The 17,269-nt window shown below is 38.0% G+C and overlaps 3 protein-coding genes across 12 annotated transcripts; 2 read left to right on the plus strand and 1 right to left on the minus strand.

Annotated features, from left to right (window-relative positions):
- Window positions 1-1,766: 1,766 nt before the first annotated feature.
- Window positions 1,767-7,014, minus strand: leng9 (leukocyte receptor cluster (LRC) member 9). 6 transcript variants are annotated; one of them, XM_079469444.1, is made up of 8 exons: window positions 6,892-7,010; window positions 6,702-6,766; window positions 6,546-6,620; window positions 5,635-5,728; window positions 5,284-5,417; window positions 5,030-5,187; window positions 4,747-4,912; window positions 2,079-4,606 (listed from the first exon to the last, which is right to left on the minus strand). In XM_079469444.1, exons 3-8 carry the CDS (start codon window positions 6,604-6,606, stop codon window positions 3,627-3,629), a joined length of 1,593 nt encoding a protein of 530 aa, XP_079325570.1. In that variant the 5' UTR covers window positions 6,607-6,620; window positions 6,702-6,766; window positions 6,892-7,010; the 3' UTR covers window positions 2,079-3,626. The 6 variants fall into 6 exon arrangements, with proteins under 6 accessions (XP_079325569.1, XP_079325568.1, XP_079325570.1 ...); XM_079469445.1 differs by having other exon boundaries at window positions 6,702-6,740; window positions 6,892-6,999; XM_079469443.1 differs by lacking the exon at window positions 6,702-6,766 and having other exon boundaries at window positions 1,767-4,606; window positions 6,892-7,014.
- On the plus strand, window positions 6,991-14,008 carry flcn (folliculin). The gene is made up of 12 exons (XM_079469440.1): window positions 6,991-7,524; window positions 7,772-7,981; window positions 8,119-8,265; window positions 8,465-8,686; window positions 8,861-9,027; window positions 9,653-9,744; window positions 9,976-10,139; window positions 10,226-10,339; window positions 10,729-10,852; window positions 11,306-11,428; window positions 11,530-11,632; window positions 12,559-14,008. Exons 2-12 carry the CDS (start codon window positions 7,772-7,774, stop codon window positions 12,764-12,766), a joined length of 1,674 nt encoding a protein of 557 aa, XP_079325566.1. The 5' UTR covers window positions 6,991-7,524; the 3' UTR covers window positions 12,767-14,008.
- Window positions 14,009-14,054: 46 nt separating this feature from the next.
- Window positions 14,055-17,000, plus strand: LOC306901593 (uncharacterized protein). 5 transcript variants are annotated; one of them, XM_079469464.1, is made up of 6 exons: window positions 14,057-14,260; window positions 14,344-14,521; window positions 14,685-14,797; window positions 14,983-15,051; window positions 15,164-15,295; window positions 15,533-17,000. In XM_079469464.1, the coding sequence occupies exons 2-6, from the start codon at window positions 14,509-14,511 to the stop codon at window positions 15,893-15,895; spliced, it is 690 nt and encodes a 229-aa protein (XP_079325590.1). In that variant the 5' UTR covers window positions 14,057-14,260; window positions 14,344-14,508; the 3' UTR covers window positions 15,896-17,000. The 5 variants fall into 5 exon arrangements, with proteins under 5 accessions (XP_079325592.1, XP_079325590.1, XP_079325591.1 ...); XM_079469466.1 differs by lacking the exon at window positions 14,983-15,051 and having other exon boundaries at window positions 14,055-14,260; XM_079469465.1 differs by having other exon boundaries at window positions 14,219-14,521.
- Window positions 17,001-17,269: the final 269 nt, after the last annotated feature.

Here is a 17,269-nt window from a genome sequence, read left to right on the forward strand (position 1 = left end):
TCTGTAGCATTATTGTAATTATGCAGTATAAACTGTTGGTTTCCAGACATGGATTACTGAGTAATGACGTCATTAAGAGGTTCTGTCATTCAAAAAAAGCCATTTTACACTTGCGGGGAATGCTATATTTAAATAACCACTTCATGGCATTGTTATCTGTCTTTTTTCAATTACACGAGCCATAATTGATATATTATAATGATAATATAATTTTACATAGCGAAATAATTATGAAATAGTACTTATTCTATCACGATGAAAATCCCTAGTTTTAATTTCAGTCTTATCTCGTTGGCTCCTGTTGAGGATGCCTTTAAACGGTAATACATTTGAAATGTTACAAACAAAAGACCAATGATAGGGCCATGATGTAGTTAGTCATACAGCATTAAAAAGGCTATTATAAAACTCTATTTAACTAATGATCTGACTGCTCTCAGACACCTGACTACTGGAGGGTTGCCCTTTAACCATGAAGCACAGTTTTAACAGGACTAGATTTTATACCAAACCTCATAAACTGCTGTATATTGCAAATCTGTCTTTGTAGCATTAAAGGTTTCGTTTACATGCCACGGTCTTGCAAAATTAATCAGGACAATGTGTCCATTAAGACCAGTTAGAATCACAATGCATGACCAAACAAGTGTGGTCCAAAGGAAGTACACACCGATCAGGGACACTTTTCCAGTGTTTCAACTAAAGGAGCTCCCACAGTGTATCAATATGTTTCCAAACTTACAACAATTCAACACAATAAAGCGATTCAATATTTAGCCCACTTAATATACATGAAAAATAGGGCAAAATCTATTGCTGATCGCACTAGGGTGAGTTGACCATGAGCCAATCGATCTCAATCTCTTTGATTTACACTCCTGGGTATGTGACAGTCATATCCCACATCATTCCAGCGCTTTGTCTCGGCGTCTGGACAGTCTTTGAATCTTTGTTTGAACGTCTCATTATTCTCACGCATCGTAAATCTATTATCACACATTTGTCAGACCACTGACATTGCAAACGAGCCGTACAGTTGGAAATTGGCTATAAATCATAAATTCAGCCCACCTTACTTTGCAGCTTATTATGTTGCGCTTCCGAGTCTCTCGCGCTCGTGTGCTTTTGTTTCGATCAGAGACAGTTACTGTGTCTGTCCGATGAGCCTTAAATAGATTCGCATCCCGAGTGAATGGCTTTGCTCCATTGCCCTTTTATACAAATGTTCATTTTAACAATCCCAAACTTAAAACATCAAACGGGAATTACTCTTTTTGTTCCAGCTTGCGCCTATTCTCTCAGCTGAAGTATGTGCTCGTGGATGGATGACAAACAGGTCTTCAGAGAGAGAGAGAGAGAGAGAGAGAGAGAGAGAGAGAGAGAGCGATGAGAATACTCGAGGGATGCTTGAGAGATGACTCTTTGTTCCTCACTTTCAATCCGTTATATCGCACCTTCAGACGTGAAATCCCATGAAAACTGTATTAATCGTCCACAGCATGACGAGGATGTGTTTGAACAGATTCCCAGACTAATTGATACGACAAACTTCCGAAATGAATTGCTGTCTGTCAGAATTCGCATTAAGAAATCCACAGCTGTGTTGTCGTCGATGTGGCACATCCGCGCGAGAGAAATGTTCAATGTGTAGAAATGAGGAATCCATAACACCGGGAGCAAATTGAATCCATCAAACGCGGTATGTCCATTGAAAAGGTTTGACAAAAAAGAAATGTCGATTTATTGTTTATTTATTTATCTTTATTAAAGTGAATGAATGACAGACTGGTATTGGTGTGGTCCTGAGGGTCCCGTTGATCAGGACTGAAGTTGGCTTGGTTCACTCACTTTGTGTGTGTCTCTCTCTCTCTCTCTCTCTCTCTCTCTCTTTGGGTGTTTGTGTGCAAGGGTTGGAAGGGATTTACACATGTACTGTATTTAGACACAGACCAGAGAGCACATTAGGATAGAGATTGAAATACAAGATATGACTTGATTATGAGGATCCCACAGATATTCAACCTAAAGGCATCTCCTATGTCGAAAGAAAACTGAGTGTAAGACAAGGTTTTGTGAATATCATTTGTGCAGTTTAATATAAATCCCCAAGGAAGACCTTAAATGATTCAGGTTGTTAATTTTCAAGTGGTCCCATTTACCACAAAATAAAGTAAATGGTAAGCAACAAAGAGATGCCTGACTCTGTGGTTTGAGAGAGAGGGATTTATGAAATACAATGAAAACAACAGCCCGAGCGACGGATGAAGAGACGGGTATGTGTGTGTATGGGGAATATGGTTGGCATGAATGCACGAGAAAGGGAGGGTGGTGTTGGTTTTTCTGTGTCACTGAAAGAGAAAGCGAGATGGGGGAAGGGTTCGAGATAGAGAAGCACGGGAGGGAGGGATGGAGAGAATAAGAGAGCGCACAACCACTCATATACGGTAGTGTGGGGTATACAAGAGGAAAGACAAAATTATATTACGTATGCAAGACTTCCCCAGTGATATCTCAGACAGTGCTGCTACTGTATCACACACAATGGCAAGGCACTCCAGAAAAAAATCATAAAATGCATAAAAAGAAATAATAGATCTCAAGACATTCAAGGAGCCAAATGTACAGATGTTCGGAGTTGAATATAAAATTATTAAATGCTTGTGCAATAAAAGCAGTTGAAATACATTTTTACTTATTTATATGCCGTCCACTTTCAAGAAAAATTACACTCTCCCATCACGTCAATTCAATGTGTGATCGAAAAATACTGCCAGGGCTGGAGTGCTGGAACAGGAATGAAAAATATAAGAACCAGATGTAGTGTGTGTGTTTACCAGGGCAATGATACATAAATGCGCAAACCTCAAAATAGAGAAACACGTTATATTTGTAGATAAATGTAGAAAATTTGAAATACCAACTGCAATAATATGTACAAAATGTATAATTTTAAGATTCAGCTGAATTGTATTCAGGTATGTAAGTTGATTTCAATGTAGTTTAGAAACTGAAATGGGACTTTTATATGATAATAATAAATTACTGAATAAATATAAAGATGTTTTAGTAATACTAATGCATCTAAAATAAGTTTTCACATTGCAATGAAAAATGCCATTAAACCCTTTAACCATTTAAGGGATGGTTTACTCCAAAATGAAAATTCTGGCACCAATTACCTACCCTCTTGTCATTTAAAACCTGTATGACTTTGTTTCTTCTGCAAAACACAAAAGAAGATATTTTAAAGACTGTTGGTAAACAAAAACCGTTGGTCAACCATTCACTTCTATTGTATGGACGCAAAACCAATGCAAGTCAATAGTGAGGAACAGTTTTCTCTTATACCATCATTCTTTAAAACATCTCCTTTGTGTTCTGCATAGGAGAGAAAGTTTTACAGGTTTGAAATGATGAATGAAGGGTGAATAAATTATGCCAGAATTTTACGGTGAACTATCCCTTTAAATAACATGTATTATATTATAAAGTAATATTGACGAGATAATATTGGACAAGATTTTAGTTATTTGATTCTAAAACAATAATTTTTTTTATTGAAAAGAAATCCTTTGGTATGGTTGTAATCATTATCACGGAGTCGTGGTGATAAAAAACCACCATGTTTACACATTTGGCAACTGCACAGCACATACTGCCTGGTAGAAACCGCTCTCAGTTTTAGGATGACCGTTTACACAAAGATACAGTTTATTTACTTCTAGCTTGCCAAAGTTCACGTCTTTGGCCAGTTTCACAGACCCTATTCCTTCAAACACCTTCTCTCTCATGGGCTTCTGTGCTTTGGCCAGGGTGAGATGGTACGAGGGCCATCGTGAATGGCGATGAAGCCAGCCCTTCTCCCTGAAAACCTCCTGCAGAGGGTAATTCAAGCTCTGGATATCGCAGAGGGGTTGAGGGGTCACATGGAGAACAGTCCCATTGAAATGCTTCAGTTTTGGCATGAAGGACACAGAAATAGGTGCTTTGTGGGAATTTCTGATTGTGGAACGAAGGAGTTCGGCAGCAGCACTGACCTCCTCAGGGCCACTGAGGACGAGCAGGGAGAGAGTGACGTGTAATGTCGCCGGGTCGACCCAAAGTGGTTCAGACTGGGGAAGGTGGAACAGAACTTTCCTCTGAATCCGCTGGAAGGCCAGAAGTGTGGCGGGGGAGTCCACGCGGAAACAGATGAAGTGAGTGGGTCTGCGTGGTGGACGGATGGACAGTGGCTCTTGCGGTATGGATGAGGTAGGCTCAGCTTCTGTATCACCCTCCCCATCCCAGCTGTCCTTCCATTCTTCCTCTATTTCAGTCTGTTCTCGTTTCTTAGTGATAGATAGCTCCTCTGCCGACTGAGTCAAACCATCTTCGGCAACCTCCATCTTTTTGTCTTCATTTTGCACAGATTCTTCTTGCAAAAGTGATCCGTCATTACAAACTTCATCTTCTGCATTTACGTCATCTCCTAGCTCTTGTTTGATTGTTTCTGTTGCAACATCATCCTGTCCTTTAGAAAACTCAGAAGCAGTTTCCTCTAGGTCGTTTGAAACATCTGCTGTGTTGGTAGTCTCTTCGTGTTGCCCGGTGTCAGGTGAAAAATTCTCTGAAGATTGAATAAATGCAAGAAATGTGAAAGAGTGTTTTACTCCAGCATAATATTTTGCAGTAACTAGTCTGGGAAACAGAGTACTAGAAGCAAGGGGAGTATTAAAGTCTGTTTCCCAGCCAATATAAGACCTTTACCTTGTTGATCTACACCACTAAAAGGAGGCAAAATAGTCTGCCCTGTAGAGCCGAACACCCTGTCAGTACGACTGTCTCTATCCCACACACGCTGGCCTTTGTAGCTAAAGTATTGAATCCTATGACGTGGAAGAGCCAGCTCCTCATTGAAGTCACAGTCACACACCTATTGAGAACCAAACATTGACATACTGCTAAAATGTATTTTACTTTTGGTCTATGGCCTTAGATAAACCTCACACATGATATTGAATCATATGAACGTGGTTCTGATTTTACACACCTGAACATCCCATGAGAAGTCAGAGAACGGGCGTTCCAGCACCCCAAGAAAACGATCCAGATGACCGACAATGAAGTCAGCTGCGTCCACTGTGGGGTCCCATATAATTCTAGAGATAACATCATCTGCAGTGCGCATGCGTGGTTTCTTCATACGCTCTGAGGAAAAAAAGAGAAATTATTTCTAATCATAAACTGGAACAGTGCTTCTGCCTTTATTTTACGGACATTTCATTCTTAAATCTAGTATCACACCTTCTCTTGCTGTCTTTATGTCGAGCTTTTCTTTCTTATCGTTGTGAATATTTTTCCCATCTTTCTTGCTCTTGTTTTGCTTTTCTGTAACCATTTTGTCATTTTCCTGTGTGGTTTTAGGGACATCAGCAACACTATGAAGACAGAAAAGAGTGATGCAGTATTCATGTACTAAGATTATAAACTCCAGTATAATGAATATACCCAAGGCCTATCAAACACTTACATCTCGCTAACACACAAAATGAGTCAGATACAGAAAGTATTGGGCCAAATCCTGTTCAAGCAGAGATAAGCAGACCTATAATAAGACTAGTCATTACTGTCTATCATCCAAAGTGAATGACAGACCTGTGAGATAGTCGACATCTGTCTCCAAAATGACATCTGCCCAAGAGAAAGTGCTGGCAAATGTTGCCTCTGCTTGTTTCTTGTTTTGGCTCATCTGAAGTGAAGTACAGTAAAGTTATATTACACAGTTCACCAATATACATACATTAATACTGTATATTGACAGCCTACACAGAATAAACATAATGTTTTAAACTTGAAGCGGATAGCACGAATCAGTAAATTAAGGTGGATTATAGTGCATATTCTTTTGTATTTGAGGATTCAAGTCTAGAAGCGATGAACGAAACTTCTAAAGCACATATCTGATTCAAACCCTATCTTCAACCCCACCCACCACCTACACTTAATTTCTGGTGTGACGTAATAAACAAACATACCTTTAACCTTTACAACCCTTACCTGAAAGCAATGTACACATTTACATTCTAAAAATACCTAACAACAAATTATTATTCAGGCGTCTCAATGCAGCACAGATTTATCTTTTGAAAGCTCACGGATGAGGAGTTTTTAATTGAGAACAGCACAATAACTTTTTTTTGCTTTTATGGCACAATACTGGGAGTGAAGCAGTCTTATTTGTGAGTTTTTTTATAATGTTTCCGCAATGTTTTACATTTACTGGCTAAGAAAGTACATGAATACACTTCACAGTGTGACAGAAGTTTAAAAGGTTTTTTACTGCCATCTTTAGGTCATTTACATAGTGGACAAAATAACAAAATCTGTAGCTTTGTTTAAAAAAAATCTGTTTAATTTTAGTTTAGTGTATAACAAACACAATTATACTGATACTTAAAACGACATTAAAGAATACTACGAAATGTCATTCATTTGATGTAAATTATTAATACACTTAATTTTATATGACAAAGTCTAAACTTATTCAACAGAAAATTAAGACTTACCGCTGTGGATTTGTCCGTCAGAATCCCCTGTAAAACTTTCCTTTGTACTCTCTTCCTCCATACTTGACAGCTTCCCTAAAACACACACATTCATAGTTAATCAAAATACACAATATAGCCTACAAATGTTAAAAACACGATATCGTTTTTATATACCTAAAGGTTTTGATATAATATCGTGGATGTTGAACAAGCCTGCTTTCAGACACACACACACCCAACTGGGTTGAAAGTAAGTGTTACCATGTACATAATGACATCATCCGGTACAAATAACTCATACAGTAGTTGTAAATCTGTACTTCAAGTTAATACATTAGACACACAACAAAAAGTCGTTACATACTTAACTCAACTGTTGGCTTGTAAGCATGCGATCCGTATAGAAATTAGGTATAGTTTACTGTATGATTATATAATATAGTGATTTTTCAAGCTAGGTAATGCAACTTCCTGTTTCACCTCGCCTGGGCTTATGGGAATTGTAGTTGTCTAGAATCTTTCCACCGATTTAAATCGCTGAGCGTAATATATGATTGCACGTAATATATCAAGCACATATGTGGCATTGACGTTTAACACCCACAATAACAAAATGCGACCTTGGTTTTAATTAAATGCATAGATGTGTATTCCGTGTGAGAGACGAGACCAGCTGTGAGTCACGTACACGCTGTTGTGCTTCAAGCGCGTGACATCCACCATCACATGACACACGAGACTGAGACAGGATGGACTTACGATGTAAACACAATCAAACTAATAACTACGATCGTGTTTCGGCAACGATTTAGAAAGGAGATCGTTGAAGATGCCATTCCCATTATGTTGACTGTGAGGCGTAGTGAGAAACTATTATATTGTTTGTAATAATCATAACACAGCTTGTGGATAAGTTGCTGTCAGTGCTGCAGTGTTTTGTTCTCGATAGTTCAATGGACGTAGTCGGTGCTATAGCTGTAGCCGGTTGATAATAAAGGTAAGGCATTTATATTTAATACACTATATTAGAAAGACATTTACTGACAGTCTTTAATCACCGTTGGACTTTTTTATATTACACATCCAAAATAAAGTGGACACACATATTGTTAATGTATATTTAAATATGATATATGGTCATTTTTGTGATGTGATCTAATGATCTGCCTCTAAAAAGCAGCCGTAATGTTCAAAATCTGATATATAGATGTTAACTCTAAGATCATATTTTGATGTTTCTCTAGATGAACGCTTTAGTTGCCCTTTGCCACTTCTGTGAACTCCATGGCCCACGGACCCTCTTTTGTACAGAAGCTGTTCATCCTCCCTCCCCATCTCCCCCGCATCCTGGATCTGCCATTCCTTGTGACAGGGACCGAGAGGCGGACAGGGAGGGAGAGGGTCTCACCATGAGGGCCAACAGCTCTGCCACACAAAGGGCCGATATGTGTGAGGTAAGTGAAAACGTATACAGTAGTGGCTTATATGCATATACAGATGCATGTAAAAACCCTAGTTTGCACCTCGTCTTGTATTTCTGAAATGGTATCAGTTACTCATACATCTCTAATATCTATATTTCTTGCACAAGGGCTGTCGCTCTCTACCTGTATGCCACCCGGGCTTTGTGAGTGTGGACAGTGAGACTGGCATCCGCTATCTGAGCCATCAACACCCACGCCAGCCGCAGCTTTTCAGCGTGGTGCGACAGGCATGTGTTAGGAGCCTTAGCTGTGAGGTGAATAAGTTTATGAGAGAGGGCATTTACATAATGTCTATTTATAATGTCTACATCAAGCAGTTTGTCTGGTGTAATCTTGATCTAAAACGAAAATAACTTGACTGATTTGATTAGATTCATATCATATTAGGTTCAGATTATCATATTCATATCAATATATTGTTTATATTGATTCTTGTTATTTTTGCTCTTTTAGGTTTGTCCTGGTAGGGAAGGGCCCATCTTCTTTGGGGATGAACAGCATGGATTTGTTTTCTCCCACACGTTTTTCATTAAAGACAGCCTTGCACGGGGCTTCCAGCGCTGGTACAGCATTGTCGTGGTGGCCATGGACAGGATCTACCTCATCAACTCCTGGCCATTCCTTTTACGTCACCTGCGGCAAACCATTCAGAGTCTACAAAGCACAGCTCTCAAGGTACTGGAATATGGCACCCAAGCTTTAAATAAATGGAGTGTGGTTTACTCTGACACCTTTAGTATCATTCTCACCAATTTTGGTTGTTTTAGCTCAAGTGGCACTCGATGCAGCATTTCTTGCCACCAATTTGACTATGAAAGACCACATAATAACTTTTACTTTGACCTGCAGGTGTTTGACAGCGAGCAGTGTGTGTGTCCTCAGAGGGCGGTTCGTATGAACAGTGCATTTTCTCCTGCAGTGTTTCCTCATCAGCGCAGCGGCAATGCAGCCCGCTCGCTCACATCCCTGACGCAACACCCCAACCTGTGGGCCAGTCTCCACTCCTCATTCAGCTGGTACGTAAAACGCTTAGGATCTGCATTCATTGAGCAGCCAGTTGCATAAACTGCTTAGAAGTCTTAGAAGTGTGAGCAGGTGAAAACACAAAATAGAGTGTTGCTTGTCCATGCAATTCTTAATTTCTCATTATCATTAAATAGGGGTGTAACAAATCATTAAGGTCACGATTTACAGTACACAATATGATAGTATCACAATATTCTAAACATTTTCAATAAAGTTTTTGTTATACATAAAATGTATTATATAATTGTCAGCACACAAGATTTATTTGATCTGTATGTAACTGCATTTTACCATAAAAATGTAATTAAGACGAGCATTATGGAAACTAAATCTTAAGAGATGTAAAAGCCGAAAATAGTAAAAGAAAAAATTATTTAAAAAAAACATTTAAACACTACATACTGTATGTTGAAGTAGGTCATGAGTTGGCACCTCAACCATTAGGATTAAACAGAAGACATATCATACAAATCGCTCTACAATATGTGTAAACTTTTTGTATCACTAAAATATTTTGCACAATTTAAGTTTTAGATAAGTAATAGATAAACATAGGCTGTGCATGTCATTTGTATTTCAAAAATTTCACTTTGTTAATGTACATATGTACTGCAGGTTGCTGAAAGCCTGTGGCAGCCGGTTAACTGAGAAGCTTTTAGAGGGAGCACCCACAGAAGACACACTGGTTCTCATCGAAAGACAAACTGGTAATACTCCTAAATTGAGTAATTCAGTAAAATTCTGTTCAAAATAATTACAAATATGTCAGTTTATGGTAGAAAAATAAGAAAACTTTTTAAATACACATACTATATGTATATACAGTCACGCTAAATAGCAAAAAAATTGTTAATCTATAACAGGAGTTTATTTGCTGTAATCCAATGTTATACTGTAATGTAATGTTGACAGTGAAATTCAATATAATTGTCTTGCAGAACAAGAAGAAGAGTTGATTGGTTGGGACGGTGCTGAAGGGGGCGGATCGAAACCACAACCAAGCCAATCAGATAGCATGCAGGGCACAGATTTTCAATGTGATGAAGGGAGACAAGAGGACCTTCCTGGCCCAAAGTTTAAATCACTGAGACATTTAAGACAAGTAAAGGATTACACCACCACTAAAATTAAATGTTGCTTACATGGCATACATTTTATATCCAACCAAACTATACTTTTGATTGTCAGGTCCTTGGTGCCTCTGATTTTCGACAACTGGCATGGCATGTTCTCATGGGAAACCAAGTCATATGGAGAAGTGCTGATCCTGGGCTCATACAGTCAGCTTTTAATGCATTAAAGGTCAGCTAAATTCCTGATTTCAGCATGTGTAACTCACCATAATGCACAGCTCTATACTGACAATTTAACCGTGATATAAAAAAGACAATTATCAATATTATGTTAATACTACACATAATATGATAATGTCGTAAATAATTCTGTGCCCAAAGTTTTGCCTTAAGAGCTACAATACTTATTAACTTTCACTCTTCACGTTCCTACAAGTGTAGTTTGAGTGTGATTCATTGGGTGAAAAAGAGTGAACAAAATAAAAAGGAAAGATGAATTTGACTAAAAGCTAAAAGCTTTCTAAAGCTTTATTTATGAATTTTAAAACATTTCAGTAGATCTCATAATTATCATAATTGTGAATTCAGTTCTAATCCTAATTTCTTATCATTCCAAAGGCTTTGCTTCCAGTTGGCTGCGTGCAAGCAATTCCATACAGTCCTCAATATGAAGAAGCATATCGATGCAATTTTCTTGGGTTAAGTCCTGATGAAGTGATCCCAGCACATGTCAGTACTTCAGGTAACTGATGTTAATCTGTAATACATCTGCTGTTTTTGCTCTACAACACTGGTTAATTTAACTCACTAAACACAATACATATTCACTTTTCTCAACACATCATAAACAGACATAACATATAACAAATAACCCTAACCCTGAGGGTTTTGAACCCATACCCACAGCTATGTTTTTGTGTTTCCCTTACATTAGCACACACACACACACACACGATGGGATACAGGCCCCAAATCGAAGACTTATGGTCGTTCTTTGTCATAATGTGATTTACATCTTGTTTCTCAACTTCTGTGTATCTGTTTTCTTACTAAACACAGTGAAAATGTTTCATAACTCAAGTGTCTGGTTCATCTCAAAGTTCAACGCCTTACAGTAGGCCCCTGTATTACTAAACTTCCATTAATAAAGTTCTTCATTCTTATATTTTCTTTTCTCCCTCCCTCAATCTTTTAGAGTTTTCAGTGCTGGTGGATGTTCTTAATGCAGAGCGTGGTTGCGTAAATCCCGTGGATGATTACATTCTCTCACTCTACCAGTTCAACATTAGCAGTGCCAACAACCAACCTGTGGACAAAGGTAAATGATGGGGGAGCACAAAATTACATTTTCAAATCTAATTTTAAGTGGCTTATATTTTTTTTTTCTCAACAAACCTTAATTTTTTTATTGTTTCTCAGGCCCAACTTTGTTAAATAAGATTGATGTGGCTCTTTCTAATGAGAACCTGTCAATGGAGGTGGTGTCTCTCTGCCTGCTTTGTCTAAAAGAAGAGTGGATGAAGTAAGCACACATTTAGTCTTTTACTTCAAATCTGTCAAATCTGAAATAAATAGAAATGCCTGACAATCTGTAACTGTAATCCCTCAAAAACATGTCATATAGTTTTTTAAATACTATAGCGACATTTATTTGTAATTTATTAAGTAATTATATACAGTAGGATCAGACACAAAATTAAGGAAAAATAATTAATTAGTTGTTTAGCAAATGTGAAGCTACTTTTTAGGTTTTTGTTCATGCCAGCTGGAGTGCATGTTATTAAAGCAAAAATGGGAAATGGCAAAACAAAAGAAAATCTGAAAATAATGCTCAATTTGATATCATATAATTTCTAACTTTAAATGGCGTTGAATGAGAAAATTCCCACTGTATATTGGCTTAGAGTGATGTGACTTTCTTTCTTCTGCAGAACACAAAATACGATTTTTTGAAGAATATTTGTAACCGAAGAACGGTGGTACCCATTCAATTCTATTGTAAAAGTCAAATGTAAATTCAATGGGTACCACCATTGTTCGGTTAACAACATTCTTCAAAAAATCTTATTTTTTGTGTTCTGGAGAAGAAAGAAAGTCATACAGGTTTGAAATGACAAAAGGTTGAGTAAATGATGACAGAATTTTTATTTTTAGGTGAACTATCCCTGTTATCGCTATTAACTATCTACGTCTTTGAAATACTGTTAAAAAAGAAAATATTGAAGGAATCTTACAGAGTGATCTGATGCTTTAGAACTTATGGGAAATAATGTGCTACTTTAATTGTATTTTTTCAGTTTTCCTTTTATGTTCCACCTTCTATCCTTCCCTTTTCCTTCATCAACTCCCACTTTCCTCATTGTCCTGTTTTCTACATCTGTGTCTATTGTTCTTGTTTTGACCCTTTGTACTGTTTTTCAACGGCTTCTCTTGTTTTCTCTGTTACAGCAAAGTAAAAGTGTTATTTAAGTTTTCCAAAGTGGATGGCAGAGGTAAAGAGGACACTCAGAAGATTTTGGCCCTGCTGGGGGCCACAGGGTCGGGAGAAGAGGACAATGTACGGCTTCTTAAGTTTTGGATGACAGGACTCAGCAAGACTTACAAGAGCCATCTGATGACAGCTGTGAGAGGTGGAGAGAGAACACCGAGCCAGTGAGAGAGAGGACAATGGACACATTGCTCGAGTTAGATGAAAAGAAATTGTTTGTGAATGTGTGAAATACTGGAATGGGGCCAGGCCTGGGTCGTAGAACAGAGGAATTATTTGAGAGAAAGTGAAAGCTATCGCTGTGATTGAAGCCCCAAAAAGATTTAGTTAGGTGTGTGCATTTTACCGGAATGTTATTTTACTTTCATGACCAGACACGTCCATTTTCTGTCTTTTTCACTGTGCATTTGTGTGGACACAAATGGAGGATAACAGTGCCCTGGCTCTGTTTAACAGAATAGTTGACAGATGACTGCTAGAAGTTAATCGGTGACTCTTAAAAGTTTCTGTGTGCCTTTTATAATTCACATCATCAGTTGATCTGTTCGCCTGACTCGTCTGAGAGAGAATTCAAAATTTTATGAGCAATTTATTTATTCTCTTTTGATAACTTATTTGAAATCAATAGCTTTTACTGTAACCTCAGACATACTAAATAAAGAGACTGCTTGTAAACATTAATAGCTAGAATTCATTATCGGTGTGGTTCCTACAGTATCATCTTTGTAGGTACCAATGTGACTCGTGAAATTAACATTTACCATGTAAACATTGTGTGCTGCAAAACGGAAACCCTTTGCCAACATGAACTGTACCTCCAACATAGTATTAACGCAAGCTTGTGCTAGTTTTCCATTTGACTTTTTCACTGGAATTATATGAATCAGGTTATATCAGGGTAATTCCCCTTTTCAACTGTGCAAGATTATAATTGAAGTCAAATTTTTACAGCTGGAGGGTAATAGTAGTAACTGCTGTACAATTCTTGCCTTTATCGATTCATCACTGTGGGAATTTATCTATGGCAGGACCAGCGTTGCCTTGAGGAGCAAGATACTTCTTCATGTTTTTACGAGCTGCTTGACTGTACTGTAGGATTTGCCAGATAACTGCCAGGATATATTCTGCTTTGCACGGTTAAACGTGCCTTTATTTTACTTTGGCACAGATTTATTTCCATTCGACAGTTTTGTATGGTAGGCCATGCACACGCGTTATGCACTCGGAACAATGTTTCTTTGATGCAATCATGTGACTGTTTGATCCAACTATTCCACAAACTATAAATGCTTTGTCTGTTAAAATAAAAGCATAGATGAGTAGTCATTTTATAGCCATCACATGTCTGACGATGAGTCATCTTTAACAATGGCATAAACACGTGCCCAATAAAGTGCTTTTAGTTCATTTAGTCATCACTTTTTTGGGGGGGAGTTGAGTCAAACAGAAATAGGGCACAGATAATGATACCTCAAATGGGACGGTGGGTGTTGGGGGGGGTGTGCCAACAGACTGCTAAAACACAGTCCAGGGAAGGCCATGTTATGGGAAATGAGGAAAGAAGGGGGAGTGCATGTTGGCTCATGAGGTAAAGGGGTGGGGAGCTTTAAGGAGACCCGAGAGACAGAGGAGAGGACTGAGCTACTGAGACTTTCACTTTCAGTGAGTAAGCAGCTGGGTTAAATAAAGTATCTCATATTTGTAAAACGAAGGAGTATCTTGCCATGCATGCGTCTTTTTTTCAGGAGATCACATGTTGGGTCGAGAAGAAAGAGTAGCAGTGACATCTCGTAGTTTCTTACAAAGGAAACGACAGTGAAAAGAACTGAGCCACCTTCGTAACTTTTCACCAGATATCTGGACTTCGCTGAGAAGATCATGGGGAATAGCCCACATTGGCCGGTAGAAGCATGATACCAACAGGTACGCATGTTAAGTGTCACGAACTATATATATCAATTGATTCGCATGTTAAATTCATGCATCGTCAAGTATGTGATGACGTCACTAGGAGCGGAACAAACCTGTGCATGTGTTATAAATCTCATGAGCAGCTCTGATCAACACGCATCGTTCACCTTTTCAGTGCTGTTACTTCTATCAGTATTGACTGCTCGAGGAAGTGGGTGTGATGAGTTTATGAAGACGACGGTGAAAAATCTTCTGAACACCATCAACAGAGAGAAGACGTCCGGATTTGTGAGTTGCGCATTTGATTTATGTAACGATAAAGTGAAGCGGTCATTATGTCCGGTGCACGTTCATTTTGCGCTCACCTTGTGGTTTATATAGTCAGATTTCAGCAACGTTCAATCGCGTTTGATTTGTCCTTTCGTACTCATGAAATGCAGACCAAGCATTAATCGTTTTCATATATGTTACAGCCACAAGTGTTTCCAAAAAACTACGTCGTGTATCATTATTTCAACGACAGCGCTGCGTGCAATGAGTCGGTAAGGCTGAAAGCCCCATATAGAAACAAATGTCACGTTAGTCCCCACTGAGTGACCTGTTTAATTCTGGTTTCATTTCATCTGTCCTAATTGTGTATTTTTTTGTGTTTAGTGCTGTGTGTTCAGCTCTGCTGTGTTTCTGTCTAATTCCTGGATTAAGCTTTTTCAGTATCTGGATAGAGTTCACCTCAAATACATGTTCATCAGTGAGCTGATATACACGCTGGACAAAATAGCAGAAGAGGTCAGGGAATGGATCATCTTGAATATATCTCGTTGACACGTTGTATTATTCCTCGTCTTGCCAAATATATTTTTGATTTCTCGTGAATTTGCATCTAGAAATTAATTTATAAATACATAACAAATCCTCATAATTTTCCCAATTATGAGTTAGACTGATGGTAAAAGTATTTACTTCATTTGTCAAATCAGTTTGGTAGCATATAATAAGAGCATTTTATAATCCGTCTGTAAACAGAAATTTCTGGAAACTCCAGATGTCACTGATTTCCCGTCCATTCAGTCAACACCAGAAACGTTGCTCTCCTTCACCTCCTCCCTGTTTTCGAGATGGCTCAGTTTGGATTGTGCTTTTGGAAAGGATCACTGCATCTTTCCCATACCAAGTCAAGAAGAAGAGGACGGTGATCTGGTATCAGATGAGGAAAGTATGGAAAACAACGAACAGTTGGAAGAGCATCGGCCTATTATAGAAGGAGAGATGGGTAAAATACAGTTTGACCCTGGTCCGACCAGTGGATATACTGAGTTATGTTTCCTGGGTGTTTCTCGGTGGACCTTATCTTTTCTATGGATAGCAACATGTGCAAGTCTTATCTGATCACCTGTGTCACCTGACAGCAGAAGGCAGCTACTGTGTTGCATTGACTTTGGTCTGCTTGAATGAGTTTTCAAGGAAGTTACTTTCTGAATCAAGTGGTTGATGGTCAAGAGATTTCTGCAGACTGCCAGTACTAGAGTGTGTTTTTAAAGGGAATGTGCATGTTTTGGAAACATGTCAAATATGATGTCTTACTCGGTTGAAAGCTGTGTAGAAACATGTGATGTATGGTGTCTGCAACATTTTTGCACTAATTGTTTTTATTTCACTTTCCGTCATCATCGGAGTAGTTCTGGTGAAACGTGAATATTTTTAACATCGAATGTAGTTTTAAAATGGTAAATAATACATGATGCCAAAAGTTGTTTTCCTTGACTGTCTCTCACACACCACACTCAGTAAATGCTCAGTAAATTGAGTAAGCCATATTAAGACTATATTAGTAACGCAGCATTCTGTGTAGGCATAAGCAAGCTATTTCATTTAGAAAAACATTTTAAACGGCTATGTCATGTTTACATTCATTGATATGTTGCTTTGAAGACTGTCGTTGATGCTTGTCAATGCAACCACAAACAATGTTTTACTCAAACAAATTTTAAATGTGTCTGTTTTTGTGTAAATGTTTTTGTAGGCTATGTAGATTTTTATATATAAATAAAATCTCTTCGGGTTATGTTAAATGTTTGCACTGACTAACATATGCAATTAAATTATACCAGAATTATACAGGTTAAAACATTTTTTAAAGGATTTTTGTACTCTTGTTTGTTGCCATGTGTATATGAGGACTTTCTCAGGGACTTTCAGATGGCACAAACAACAGCAAACCACAGAGAGCCTTTGTTCGCACACTTTTGATGGCACCACATTGGACAGCTGGGTCACACTTGTCTGAAATGCACAACAAGCACAACACATAAAAAATTGGCCAGGCATCACAAAAAATCTACCATTTAACTGCATACAAGTTGTTGCAATCAAACACAATGTATATTGTCACTTCCATACAGCTTCATACTCTGTTTGAAACTCGATGGGTTGTTAACGAATTTATAAGATCCAGTTACAGGTAAAAGGTTTTTTTTCATTAAATAACATATTTGAACCAACTAGTTGCATTTATTGACTCAAACAAGCTGCAATTTAGGCAGAAAGGTTCTAAGCTATTTTTTTAATAAACTTTTACATTTGTACAATTGTTTTGTAAATCTGGGTTTAGTGCAAGAGGTATTACTGGAGATAACTGTAAAAAAATTATGTTACACCAATTCCCGCTAGCTCGAGGATTTGGGTGTTTTCCAACTCTGTAGGGTACAGCCAAGTACTCATTGCATAATGGAAGGAATTTTGTAATGGATAATAAATCTGTAT

This window comes from Barbatula barbatula (genome assembly GCF_947034865.1).
Source record: "Barbatula barbatula genome assembly, chromosome: 12".
NCBI lineage: Eukaryota > Metazoa > Chordata > Actinopteri > Cypriniformes > Nemacheilidae > Barbatula > Barbatula barbatula.